Genomic DNA, 13,833 nt, shown 5'->3' on the forward strand with positions numbered 1-13,833 from the left:
AAGTTGATCTCCGTTGCACTCGAAAAGGGTCCCCAATCTACATTACATATCTGCAAAAGTAGTCGGCACTATCTTCGTTTTTAATTTCAATCGTATCTTGATGTTTTATTTTGTCTCATATTTGCATATATTTAAACAATTTGAAGCCATTTTTATAAGTTAGAATGCAATAAAAAAGAGTAAATATTCATTTTATCTGGCCTCTAAAGACTAAAGAGGGTTCTTCCTCAAAAGATTTGGTAGAGTACACTGAACATGGGCTTTACTTTCCAATGAATGCATTGGAGTGGCTTTAAGCTGAGTTCATCATTAAGATTAAATTTTACATAATATATATTATGTTTAAAATTAAATTTTGAACAGACGTGTGTTAGAGCAGTTAGTTAGAACAATATGTCCCATTTTTTATACCGAAACCCGATTGCCCTATATAGGTAAGTTTGCATCACTCTTAATACAAAACATATAATACTATTTTACTTGCTTAGTTTGATTCATTCTAATTTCAACCGTTCTGAATTTTCATCAAAAGATGTAAAAGCGATTTGTACACTTTGTTGTGCAAATATTTTGTCCCTGAATTATAGAACATCATAATGGTCTGTCATGCAATGAAAAGGCTTGATGTGTGGACCTTTTCTTTTTCTAATTTTTGTTTCTTTTTTGACAAAGGCAAATTCTAGTGGTTGTATTATTTTGATAAACAAGAAATTAAAATTTAAAAAAATAATTAACGGTGGTAGGACGATAATGCTTTATATCATCATGGCCCTTCATGTGCAAGACAACCCTACATCCCATACTCATCATAAGCATACATAAATTTATATCAAAAGCAAGCTCAAAATGTCAATAATTATTGTACCAAGTATGAGTTGTAGTTTTTCGGCATTAAAAAAAAATTAAAAAAACAGAAAATTGCATTTGTAAATTAAAAAACAAAAATAAACTGCAATTTGTTTATAAATGGTGGAAAAGGGGGAGCTCATGGGAAGCCTTATGAGGACGTCCACACCATAGTCCTACTCATTAAAAACTAGCGCGATTGTAAGTGTACAACCGACTTTCTTAGACGCTCCACCTCCTCTTCAAGTGGCCATTGTGGGTGGAAGACCGTTAATGTGGTCGGCTAGCAGTCGGACACGTGATCACTCCAGATAGGCTGTAATTTATGAAACATTCTGCCCAATGCTCTACGTTTCAATTTTCTAATACAGTAGTACCCTCTAATTTCCCACTGAAGGAAAAAACATATAGAAAGTCGGTTGACACGACACTGGGCATTTCTACGTTTATTTAGAATTGTTTTGAACCATTCCCGGTGACTTCCCATTCTTGTGTACTTCTTGTCGTATGACATTTAAAAAACACTTGTATTATGAGTTAGAAGCACTTGATTTATGCTTCATGTTATGTTGTTTGACATTATCGAAGTAGATAATATGGGAGCTTGTTTGTGTGTATGTGTGAGATTGTTATGGGTACTCCAAAGGAGTCGTCTTTGTGTTTTTTTTTTATTTCACAAAGATTACCGTGGACTCACATATATGGAATAATGATTTTAGACCTCTATAATTATTTTTCTGATTTTTATTTTAGAAAAAGGCTATGTGTTGTAACAATCGTGGTGCTCTTTTCAGTGCATTTTTCTGGTTTTTAATTTTTTTATATGATAAAATAAGTAATAGGATATAGAATAAATCATTCCAGAACATGGGCATGGGGTATACAAAATACATCCAGTATTGGAAATCAAGTGCATCCATCCAACTTATTCCTCGGCCATTTCATGAAGAAGCCAAGCAACCTTGAAGTGAGAACTTTGCACTTTAGAAAACACCATTCTCTTCTTAGGTTGATATTTAAATAGCCCTCTTGCAAACCACCACAAAATACTATCGAAATGTCCCCCAGGTAAAGATTTGACGGCCTGCATCACTTCATCAATCGAAGGTGCAGTACTACTCTCAAATGCCTCAACAAGGCCACCACTCCCTTGTGCCAAGGTCGCAGCACCTCTCAGTGTTGCATCACCTCTCCATTGTGATAATGCCCTCACACTTCCTTTGTCATTCTCATCTTTCTTAACTTGTACGACAAGTTGTTCAGCTCTCCTTTCCCCCATCCCAGATGAACCCACTACTACAAAAAAGGATAAAGACGACGGGAATTCACCGTCGTGTATTCGATTTTCAAATCGTCGTGGAATCGACCGACATCTATTTGGGTGTCAAATCACGACGCTAAATCACCGTCGTTGTTAAAACAAACAGCGTCATTAACAAATAATAATCGACATCTTTGTAATGGAAAAAGAGATAAAAAAACAGTCGAGGATGAGAATAGACGACCAATTCTAACAAAAAACGTCGTTAAAAAGGAAACATATGACATATATTAACAGAACATGGCCGCAAGATATACATACAACGACGAGAACTAAAACCCAGCGCCGTTAAATATACCTTTCACGACAAATAAAAATATGACGTCTTTAAATACATAATCGACGACGTTATTGACTCCTACTACGTCAATATCTTTTCAACAACCGTCGTGAAATGAATTTTCCACTTCGATTTTTCTATTAATGATGACGTGGAAATAGATGTTTGGGTCATTACTTACGACGCATATATTTAAACTGACGACGTTGTACTAATAAACAATGTCGGTTACAAATAATTGAGAGCCGTATTACAGAATTTATACATCATCTCTTAAAATATAATCGTCGTCTAATGGATCTGACACGGCAAGGTTTCTCAGTTCACCGCCGTGTAAAATAGTTTTAACGACACAATCTTAAAATAAACGACGTGGAAAATATGTTGGGGTCATTACTTACGACATATTAATAGCATGGGACGAAGAGATGGTGACAAACGAGGCTTGGGATTTGAACCAAGTAATAAGTCTTCTGCTGTGTCTAAAACAAAGTTTGTCAAATCCACTTCACCTATTGAACCTTCTGCCTCTCATGAAGTCAAGAAATTTATTCCAATTTGTCACTTTTGTGGAACTCGTGGGCACATAAGACCGAGATGCAATAAGCTTCAAACGAATTTGTTCGCTCAAATTCTCATGGCATGGGTGGAAAAGTAAGTATCCAACATAAGATTTCAAATCTTATGAAAGAGGTAAACCGCTTATCCAAACTATCTTCTTTTCATTATTTGTCAACTAAGACAAAGTTAGTTTGGAGGAAAAAGGAAAATCATAATTGTATGTCTTCCTCCACTAATGTTGTGCATGAACCCGTTGCTTTAGAAAGTTTGGATCTTAAATGTATTGCTGCAAAACCCTTGGATAATCTTCGATTTGACACTCTTAGAAAGTCTTTAGTATATGTGCTCTAGATTAATTTGGAGTCTATTGCATGCCAAAGCCTCTTTCATGTTTTATGATATTTCAATTAATTTCTGTGTTTATAAATCTGTCCAGCTCGTGCAAGGATTGTTAAGGTGTATCAATCCTGAATGTCTGAACGTATTTGTTGATCTTAGATTGGGCTCTGACATTGCACTATATTAAGAACTTACACTCTCAGCTTCACACAAAGGTTTCCATTGTCTTGGTGCATTATAAACTTCATTAAATGATCTATCCATCTATTTATTTTTATTTTGCACACCACACTCTTTTCCTTGAAGTCCTTTGAATATCTCTTATCATGCACTTGTCTCTCTTTGGATTGCCATAACACTACTGTGCGTAAGTTCTTGATCTGTTTATAAAAATAAATTTAAAATTTTTTTTTAAAAAAAAGTGTCAACCACTCATTGCTCAGTAACCGGGCCTCTTGTCTAACCAACGTTGAGGTTCGAGTCAACAGGTTGTGATGGTTTGCTATCCTTGCTTATCTTTAGAGCCTTCATGATTCGGATCAGTATTTCCCCAGGGGTGCTTCATCACCCAGATTGCCTCCAGTCATCCGGGCGTAAGCACACTGATTGACCATCCGTTACATGGATCATGTCGAAAGCTAGATAAAGTGAGCCACAAAATTCGTATTAAAAATATATATATATATATATAAAATTGATCTTCTTATACTTACTATGCACTTAGTGTTTGTGCAATCTTTGGTGGGATTCGTTTTGTGTGGACATATTTTTTGTGCTTAATTGAAAAAGAGTTCATTTAACATATTTGCTCCTTGATGGTAGACTCATTTGATGCCTTTTTATCTTTCACCATGACTGTGGTATGCCTTTACTATTCTCTGTGAGTTTGTGAGTCTTGTGTATTGTCGTGTGTTTGTCCCTGACATGCTTTGCTTCACATGCGTTCAAGACAGCAAAGGGTTTGTTGCTTCTTTCATTCTTTACCCACAAACTTGGCATGTTTATGAATGGAAAATAATTATATCTTCAAGAGAACTTTGGGTCTGCATCTACAGGTATGTTTTATGTCTTGATTGTTTTGAGCTTTCTGTCTTGAGTGTATTGCTTTTGTTTTTGTATGTTTTGGTTCTTCACAACTTCTCATTATTCTTTTTAGTTCTCTATTTTCTTGTCGCTTATCCCAAAAAAAAAAAAAAAAAAAGAAAAAAAGAAAAGAAAAGAATTTTCTGTTTGTTTTCAAGATAAAGCCTCTTACATGCTTTATTGGTTATTCTCTATGTCTTTATATGTTGGGAATGCAATCTGATTATTTTTTATTTTTTATTTTCTTTCCCTCTTATATATGCTCCCTTATGTTCATTCTTTACCCTTTGGATTTCCTGACAAAAAGGGGGAGAGATTGTGTTGTGGAATTAAGGGGGAGAGATTGTGTTATGGAATTAAGGGGGAGTTGTGTTGTAATTCTGCTTTGAATTACATTTCTTCTCCCACATGCTTCACTGGTTTTGTTGTTTCATAATGTGCAGGGATTCAGGGCTTCAAGCTTAGAATAAGAATTCATTTGTTAAATCCCATGTAATTTCTTTTGAGTTGTAATAGGTGTTTTGTCTAGGAAATGCCAAAGGGGGAGATTGTTAGTACGAAATTCGTATTGGCATTTCCTAGACCTTAGTATAGGGTGAAAATTAGTTTGTGAGGAATTGTTGATGAACGCTTTGTCACTACTCTTTCAACCCCACACTTCCGAGGCATGCCCTGACTATATGAGAATCTTGAGCTCAGGTAAATCATGACATAATCATGCATTCATTATAGGATTCCTAATTGGAGTTATTTTTCACTTAAAGTATTTTTATCTTGATCTTATTTTTAATAGGATTAGATTTTATCTCTTGAGATTATTTTCCTAGTTAGACTCTATTTTGGTTTAAGTTAAATTATTAAGTTTTCATCATCTTGGACTTGAAAGGATGTTTGAATGAATATCCTATTTGGCTTCGTTGTTTACATATTGATATACACTGTTTTGTTGGATATCAATTGATGATTGGAAAATCATCCTTTATAGTACAAAAGATGACGAAATAGAATAGGACTTTATTTCAATCAAATCTGATTTGGCACGATTGTGATACCTTAGTTTTTTGAATAATCTCTTGGAAGATAACAACACAGTTGTATAAAGCCAAGGCGTGCATCTCCTTCTTGGTTACAGCTTTTGAGATATTTGTTTTGAGCATATAGAATTCTAAGAAAAGCTGCTGTGCGTATATTTGAGATAAATCATCAAGTGTTCAATGTTTACTTGGTGATTTATCAAACACTTTAATCATTCATATTGCATTCATATGCACGTCGGTGACTCATACGGTTGAAGGCACCAAGACCGTGGTGACGGTTTTCCTCCGGTGAGCTTGAAGCAATCGTGGCCAGTATTGCGTTCAACATAAGGAGTGTCAAAGATCATCCCGTGACAGAAGTTGAGTTACTGAAGAAGTCGGTAAACATGATCTAGAATGTGTCTAGGATAAGTGTGTGAGTACTTCTTGTAATCATCGTTCTATAGTGGATTTGTGTTGGACTGAAGAGTCCCGTGGATTTTCCCCAGAGGTGGGGTTTTACCACGTAAAATAATTCTCTGCGTGTTCTTTTATTTTATGCCCAGCACGTTACAGGATTGATAAGCCATATCAATCCTGCTACCGAAGTTTATTTTTATTTATTTGATTAGAATCTTAAATTGGCCTATTCACCCTCCTCTAGGCATATTGAGTCATCCTGCAGGTATTTTCAGTAATTATAAATTTTTCATAGGGACAAAATAGTCATGAAAATTGTGCATTGAATGTTTGCTTATTTTTCCAAACTTTCCCATGAGGAGGGAAAACAAAACCCAAGTTAAGAGGATAGCTTCACTTCTCCCCTACTTTCCCATGTGCTAGGCAACCATTTCTCATGCCTAGACTTACCAAACATAGGAAAGCAATTGAATTCCCATTCCCAAGCCTCCTTTCTCATGAACCAAACAGGGCCTAAGGGGTCTGTTTTGGTGAGATAAGGAAAACTAGATCAAGGGTTTCTCAGGTGATTAAATACATAATGATATTTCAGTGATGAATCATGTTGTTAGTGAAAGGACATGGTCAACAGTTGATGTAAAAAATTTCAGTTTCATAATGATATTAATATGTACATTATAAGAATGGAAATCTTGTTTTCTTTTATGGTCTCATTTAAGGGAGTTTTCAATCATCTTTTTTTACTAGCCTTTGGAGAGCTTCAGTGTACATTTTTGAATTGTGGTTTGGATTCTCATTGAGCTTACTAGGTTCTTTAGTAGGTATAAAGATTTTAACATTTTCATGTTTAATAATGTATTATACATGTACGCAAGTATTTCTCATATCTAATACACGTATTTTTTTACAAAAATCTCAATAAGACATACAAAATTCACGTATTATACACATAATTCTCACATATTACTGAATAGAAAATAATATATATTTAAAAATAAAATAAAAAAGGTATCACCGCACGGCTATACTTAGCTTTTCCTAATTGTTTTTAAAATATAGTATGGCTACCCCACTATACTCGTTTTAAATTTTTTTAAAATCGTATAGCCGCTTCGGCTTTACTTTGTTTCGACATGTGGCAGCTAGGAGCTAGGTGGGTCTTTTTTAAATATATATAAATAGTATAGCCGCGCGCCTATAAACTTATTTAGTTTTTAAAAAATCTGGTATAGCCGTGCGGCTATCGTGATTTTGACACGTGCGCTGGACAGGTCCCTTTTGTTTTTTATAAATCGTGTAGCCGGATGGCTATACTCGATTTTTAATTAAAAACAATATAGCCGCGCGGCTATAACCGTTTTTATAAATTTTTTTAAAATAGCGGCTATACTTGCTGTTTTTAAATTTTATTTTCAATCGAGTATAGCCGGTCGGCTATACTGATTTTGACATGTGGGCACCTAATGGCTGGGTGGGTCTTTTATATATATATATATATATAAATAGTATAGCCGCTCGGCTAGACGCGATTTTTAAACTTTAAAAAAATAGTATAGCCGGCCGGCGATACTCGATTTTTAATAAAGACAGATTCAGGTGTGCGGAAATCATTCTGACGGATAAAGAAAGAGCACCAACCAACAAAATTCATAAACACACAGCTCCAACTATTTAGATGTAAGATAAGATCAAAGAATAAAAGACCACCCTAGTTTAAGTTGAAAATTTATTAACCCATCAGACAGTCATTTTCAAACTAGATCCAACACGAACCCTCTTGCACCCATAGCTTCATAATTCACAGAAAATTATGAAAAGTAGGCAATGGCAAGAACGATGGTTCAAACATTTAAGATATAGCAAAGCATGAAAGCAAGAACGCATTTACTTACATTCTCAGGTAGGCAGTATCCATGATCAATTGGAATGAGCAAAGTCTGACCATCTTCCCCTTTTCTAAACAGAGTATTCCCGGCATGCCTGTCGGCATTTGCCATTCTTAGATCAAACACACTAATCTTGTGCACCTCCTCCACGGGGAAACGACTAGGGTACCCATGTCCTCACAACTTTCATCATTCTTCATGAACATCTGCTGCAATGACCCAATCTTAACATTCTTTAATGAGCCTTCATACCCTTTCGAATAATTAAACCCTTTGTGCAAGCACCTAACCAAAACTGTAGGAGGCACGCCAGAAAAGCCAATAGCCTCGCTTGATAAGTTGCGCGGCCCGCCCTTGGGATGATCTAATATGTATGCTGCAACTTCCCTCAGGGCTCCTTCTCCCACCCTTGTTCCCCTTTTCAAACCTTCACCATCCGGAGATACGGCCAAGCCATGGGGATTGTTCACTGCAATAGACTATCTTCATTTGTAGAGTTGTCTCAAATTCGAGTCTCTATTAACACCCACCTTCGCTTTTAGACTATCTTCATTTGTATTGTATTAAAGAGTATGAAAAAAAGGTAAGAGTTTAACTTTTGTGTTGCTTAATAAAATGAAGGCCCATGCATTTAACGCCCACTTAAGCCCAATGAGGCAAGCATTTAAGCCCATGGTTTAGAACCTAAAGTTGGATTGGGACTCTCAACTGCCCCTTTACCCGCCAAAACCCTCGTCTCTGACCAGACTCTGAAACAATGGCGATCAATCTTCTGCTTGTTACTTTGCTCTGCATTCTCATCTCAACCGTTGTTTCACAGCCTGGCTCTCCTCCATTTCCTCAAGAACTCATCAATGCCATCATCAGCCCCACTCCTTCACCTTCTTCTTCTTCAATCCCTCCAACCCCAACACCCTCAATCCCACAGACTCCTCTCGTCCCTGCTCTCTTTGTCATCGGCGACTCCTCTGTCGACTGTGGCAACAACAATTTCCTCGGAACTTTCGCTCGTGCTGACCACCTTCCCTACGGTCGAGACTTCGATACCCACCAACCCACTGGGAGGTTCTGTAATGGCAGAATTCCTGTTGATTATCTTGGTAAATGTTGCTTTTTTAAACACCCTTTTCTTGCACTGATGGGTTGTTTCTGTGTTCTTGGTTCATTTCATGTCGATGATTTTTCTGGTTGGCTCTTTTTTTTTTCACGTCAGAATTCTTGTTTAATTTTCCAATAAATGTAGAGGTTCAGTGAAGCTTTTGGTTTTCTGGGAACCCCCAAAATGGAAGAAATCTAAAGTTCACGGATTTTACCAACCAATTTCTTCATTTCTTGAAGGATTGAGTTCTGAATGTGTTTTCATGAACCAGAATTCAGGATAAAAGCTAAATTTTGAAAGTTGAGAATCTGTGGCGTGTTTCTTTCAATGGCATGTGTGTTTGAGAAACTGGCTTAGTTATTAAACTTTCTCTCAGGGTTCTTTTTTTTTGTGGAATTTTCTATCAGCACTTCGTCTCGGGCTGCCTTTTGTACCGAGTTATCTTGGGCAGAATGGAAGAGTGGAAGGTATGATTCAGGGATTGAATTATGCATCAGCTGGTGCTGGAATCATATTCACCAGTGGTTCGGAATTGGTATGTTTCAAATTTTCCCCTCAGTTGATTGATAATATTGCACCAGAAAGTCAGAAATGTATTAATTTTGATATTGAACAAGAAGGCTTTTAAGCCTTTCAAGTGCTGTTAGCTTTGCAATATAAGCTCTTCATTTAATATGGTTTGATTGGGTATTTAAGGCTTCTTGATTTTGAATGACTTCGACTCTGCTGGGCTATTCCAACTATCAACCATTAGTACTGATGTAAAGTTTTCTACAGGGTCAACATGTTTCCTTCACCCAGCAAGTTCAGCAGTTTACAGATACCTACCAGCAGTTTATATTAAGTTTGGGCGAGCAAGCTGCTATTGATCTCATCTCAAATTCAGTGCTTTACATTTGAATTGGAATCAATGACTATATACATTACTATTTGCGTAATGTATCTAACGTGCAAAATCTGTATCTACCGTGGAGTTTCAATCAGTTTTTAGCATCTACATTGAGGCAGGAAATTAAGGTGATCTCCTAACCCTACTGATTTAACATATTCTTGTCTTTATATAATGATGGTTTCTAAAATAGCCTCCCAATTTGGAGTCTAACTGATTACTTAGAGATCTTGGTTTACTTTGATGGTGCAGAACTTGTACAGCATAAATGTCATGAAGGTGGTTGTGATGGGGCTGGCACCTATAGGCTGCGCTCCTCACTACTTATTTCAGTACAGAATGAAGGATGGACAGTGTGTTGAGGAGATAAACGACACGGTGATGGAGTTCAACTTTGTGATGAGGTATATGATTGAGGAGCTACGCGAAGAGCTTCCTGATTCCAACATCATCTTCTGTGATGTGTTTGAAGGTTCGATGGATATAATAAAAAACTCTGAACATCATGGTGAGAGGTTTTCTAAATTTCTTTTTCCCCTGTTACCAAATCTGTTAGTGGTGTCCTCATCTAATGCAGTGTGAATTATGATCATGTTCAGGTTTGAATGCCACAGCTGATGCTTGCTGTGGGTTGGGGGAGTACAAGGGTTTTGTCATGTGCTTATCACCAGAAATGGCTTGCAGTAATGCTTCTAACCATATCTGGTGGGATCAATTCCATCCAACTGATGCAGTCAATGCCATCCTGGCTGATAATGTGTGGAATGGCCTGCACACAAAAATGTGCTATCCCATGAACTTGGAGGAAATGGTAGCGTTTGACTCCTAAAGATTGGATGGAGAATCTGAGGAAATAGTTGTATGCTATATAAACAGAGATTCGACGAAGAAGACTAAAGCATATCATGCAAGCATGTCACCCCTGCTTGGAAACATGACTGAGATTGTGAATTTGATGTTACATTTCACTATAGAGGTGGCATTGCCAAATTGTTGGCTGATGTCTGTTGGCAACTAAAAGTGCATTGTAATTTTGTGTTTTTCTGGTTTATGCAATGAGATCCAATTTAGAGGTAGTTGCTAGTTTCATCTTCAATGTCTCGTCTCAGCACAAAACTAGGAAAAGCACCTGTGATATCCCTGCAATGAATATCAACTTCAATTTAGCTTGTGTTGATCATAAATTTACAGGATGGCAACCAAATTGAAATTGAAAAATAGATATTGTTTTGAGTTTTTTTTATTCGGTACAAATCATTTTTAGGTTTTCACTGGTTGATATGTGAAAAGTATCAGAAGAAAAACAGAAGGCTGGGACTGTAAGCAAAAGAGGAATTACTTCAGGTATGGAACTGTCATGTTCTTCAATAAGGACGGATTTCAATCCACGAGTTCCCTCCACTCTTCCAGATCAATCTTTCCATCTCCATTTAAATCTGCTTCCTCAAATGTCTATGGAGTTACAAAGCAAAAGATGTACTCAGTTGATACATGACTAGGCGGATTACATGTAGCACCATCTTGCATGCCTTACCTTATCAATAATGGCTTCCACAATGTCATCAGAGAGGATCAAGTCTGACTCCTTCAGAAGCGCCAAAATCATCTCTTTCACCTTCAAACACTACTTCAATTAAATGCTTGGATTTGAAATAAGCTTTAATGGATCTTCTCAAGGTGTCTATGTTAATCATTGCGTTAAAAATAATGATTGCCTCTGTTTAGGACATGACAAGAACTAGAACTTGAAAGTGACTCTTTACCTCTTCACGTTCGATGAAGCCCGTCTGCCATATATCGTATAACTGAAATGCAACTGCCACATATTCTCTCAAAGTTTTAGTATAATCTTTACACATATAAGCAGGTTCAAATAAAAATGTACAGGATTGCTTACATGCAGCTTTTTCTGCTTGGGGTGCTTCTGGGTGGAACACACTTAGACATCGAATAAACTCTTCAAATTCTATTACCCCGTCATGTTTCGAGTCAAACATATAGAAGATCTATTAGGATAAGCAAGGTCAAGATAAGTTGTCCCCAAAAAACCACAGAGAATGTTAGAATGGCAGTAAAAAAGATCAGCATTCCAAATTTTAGGAATAGCTACAAGTTACAATTTAAGTGTTACTTTCTTTCCCTAGTGCCAAAAAACTCAAAACCAACTTCAGGAAGCTCACCCTATCTGCAAAGAGACTTTGTTTTTTGCTGTTCCTGAATAAACCTAGCTGAAACTCTTCCTGCAAACGAAGTGTAGAATGATAACATAACACCAAATAGTAGCTTTATAATATGTTCAAGCTTCATGTATCGATTCGAAACTAGAACCGATTTTTCAGTAATGGAACAGCAAGATGTTCAGCTACATGTAAACTTACTTTGCTTATAAGCCCATCATCAACTATAGAATTGCTTAGCTTCCTGAACAACTCATACAGAGTTTTAATATCAGTTATCTTAACTGCAAATACCAAAAATCGAAGTTATCAGAGTCATGAGGCGAAACCTAAAACAGAAAACTGCACCATAAAACAAGTAAATGAAAACAAAATGAAGCTTACAACATGTTTGAGCAGCAAGAACATCTGCATTGTCACATTGACGCCGCTGCTTCATGCAGACACAGCCCATCTAATCAATCTATGTGAACAAAAATTGTCTTCTTTGAGGAGAGTAAGTTACTATCATAAGTGTTATCCAATATAAGAGAATTTATCAAAAATAGCCAAAATTTACCCCCCACTTTCAAAAATGTCAATTTTTATAAAATCTTTCAAATATAGCAAAAAACGCACCTAAATATACACAAATGCCCTTAAAAATTAAAACCCACATAAACTTAAAAACAAAGATAATGTACAAACATGATCCTGTGCTGCTGAGGTCCACAATCTCTCCGGGAGGGTCCACACCCACTGTCTGTGTGAGAGCCGCCATTGTTGTGTTTATCTCAGCATCAATAAATAGGACCAAGAAACTTAAAAACTTATATTAGAGACACTAGTATTCAAAAATTATGTTTTGAAGATTCAACTTATTGAAAAGCTGTCTTATCATAAAAATAGTACCAGTGACTTTGAGAACCCATTTCCCATCAGACTTATCATAAAAATAGTTAAGTAACAGTGAAATAAATAAAATTCAGAGAAATTAATTCTTTGTTTGAAAGGTATTTAAAAGAAGTAAAATTCAAATTTGGATAGAATAATCTAGTTGTTAAAAACATAAGAATACAAAATCAACCAGACGTAAAGGTCATCTAATCAAATTTGTAGATCATCTCAAATCTACAAAAATTGTGAGGGAAAGCATGCTTTATTCCTCATCTTCAAAAGTTTACACCAAAAGTTTAAGAAAATTATAAAATTAAATATTCATCCATTGTTCATACTGATTCATAAATTTAAATAGTAAAATATTACACCTATCTACGAGGTAGGTAGGATGAAGAGCAATCGGATTTTTGCAAGTTTGTTGATAATGGCCAGTTGAACCACATCTGGAACACTTACGAGTTGATGGTTCTTCTCCGCGTGATGGGATTCTCTTTTCCTTGCGTCTGTCGTACCTTTTTCTTGTAATTGGTGGTAGGACAATTCTATTTCGTACGTCATTAGGTACCACCCAATCTGTCTGATCCCCAACTGGCCAAATAGGTTTTGCATACGCAATGACCAATGAATTTGTAGTATAATATTGTGAACACATTGGGTAACATGAAATTTGTCGATGCCTACATGCAGCACAAGCATGTGCACATGGTAGTTGGTCAAGATCAAACTCTCGGCATGTGCAACACTTCCTCTCTAAATTTCCAATTATTTATGCTAGGGGATGGATTTGCCTAGATCATTGTAAAGTACTTTCTACTCTCTGGCCAATCCCAATAGGCAACACGTCTGTATAGCCTCAACACTCCCTAATTCAACTTTTAACGATCCAGGCAGACCCAAATTGGAAATATTTTATTCATCCAAATCGAAAAAGAAATACAATTAATAAGTTCTTTATCTTCAAATCCAATCCAACAAACAAAATTAATTGTATTTCAAGTGGCCAACAGACAATCATGGAATTAAAACAAAGATGGAAG

The 13,833-nt window shown here is 36.3% G+C and overlaps 2 protein-coding genes and 1 pseudogene across 3 annotated transcripts in view; 2 read left to right on the forward strand and 1 right to left on the reverse strand.

The window, feature by feature from the left end:
- Window positions 1-13,833, forward strand: part of LOC103337751 (uncharacterized protein At4g10930) — a 69,386-nt gene that overhangs the window by 11,359 nt on the left and 44,194 nt on the right.
- On the forward strand, window positions 8,421-10,836 carry LOC103337785 (GDSL esterase/lipase At1g71691-like; annotated as a pseudogene). The gene is made up of 5 exons (XR_016122183.1): window positions 8,421-8,852; window positions 9,259-9,386; window positions 9,629-9,868; window positions 9,993-10,248; window positions 10,340-10,836. The product of XR_016122183.1 is annotated as a GDSL esterase/lipase At1g71691-like (transcript).
- On the reverse strand, window positions 10,620-12,461 carry LOC103337787 (calcineurin B-like protein 7). The gene is made up of 8 exons (XM_089041750.1): window positions 12,302-12,461; window positions 12,119-12,201; window positions 11,921-11,980; window positions 11,638-11,746; window positions 11,504-11,556; window positions 11,275-11,364; window positions 11,080-11,192; window positions 10,620-10,880 (listed from the first exon to the last, which is right to left on the reverse strand). The coding sequence occupies exons 1-7, from the start codon at window positions 12,369-12,371 to the stop codon at window positions 11,121-11,123; spliced, it is 537 nt and encodes a 178-aa protein (XP_088897876.1). The 5' UTR covers window positions 12,372-12,461; the 3' UTR covers window positions 10,620-10,880; window positions 11,080-11,120.

Source organism: Prunus mume, linkage group LG7, assembly GCF_029339155.1.
Source record: "Prunus mume cultivar Tortuosa linkage group LG7, ASM2933915v1, whole genome shotgun sequence".
Taxonomy (NCBI): Eukaryota; Viridiplantae; Streptophyta; class Magnoliopsida; order Rosales; family Rosaceae; genus Prunus; species Prunus mume.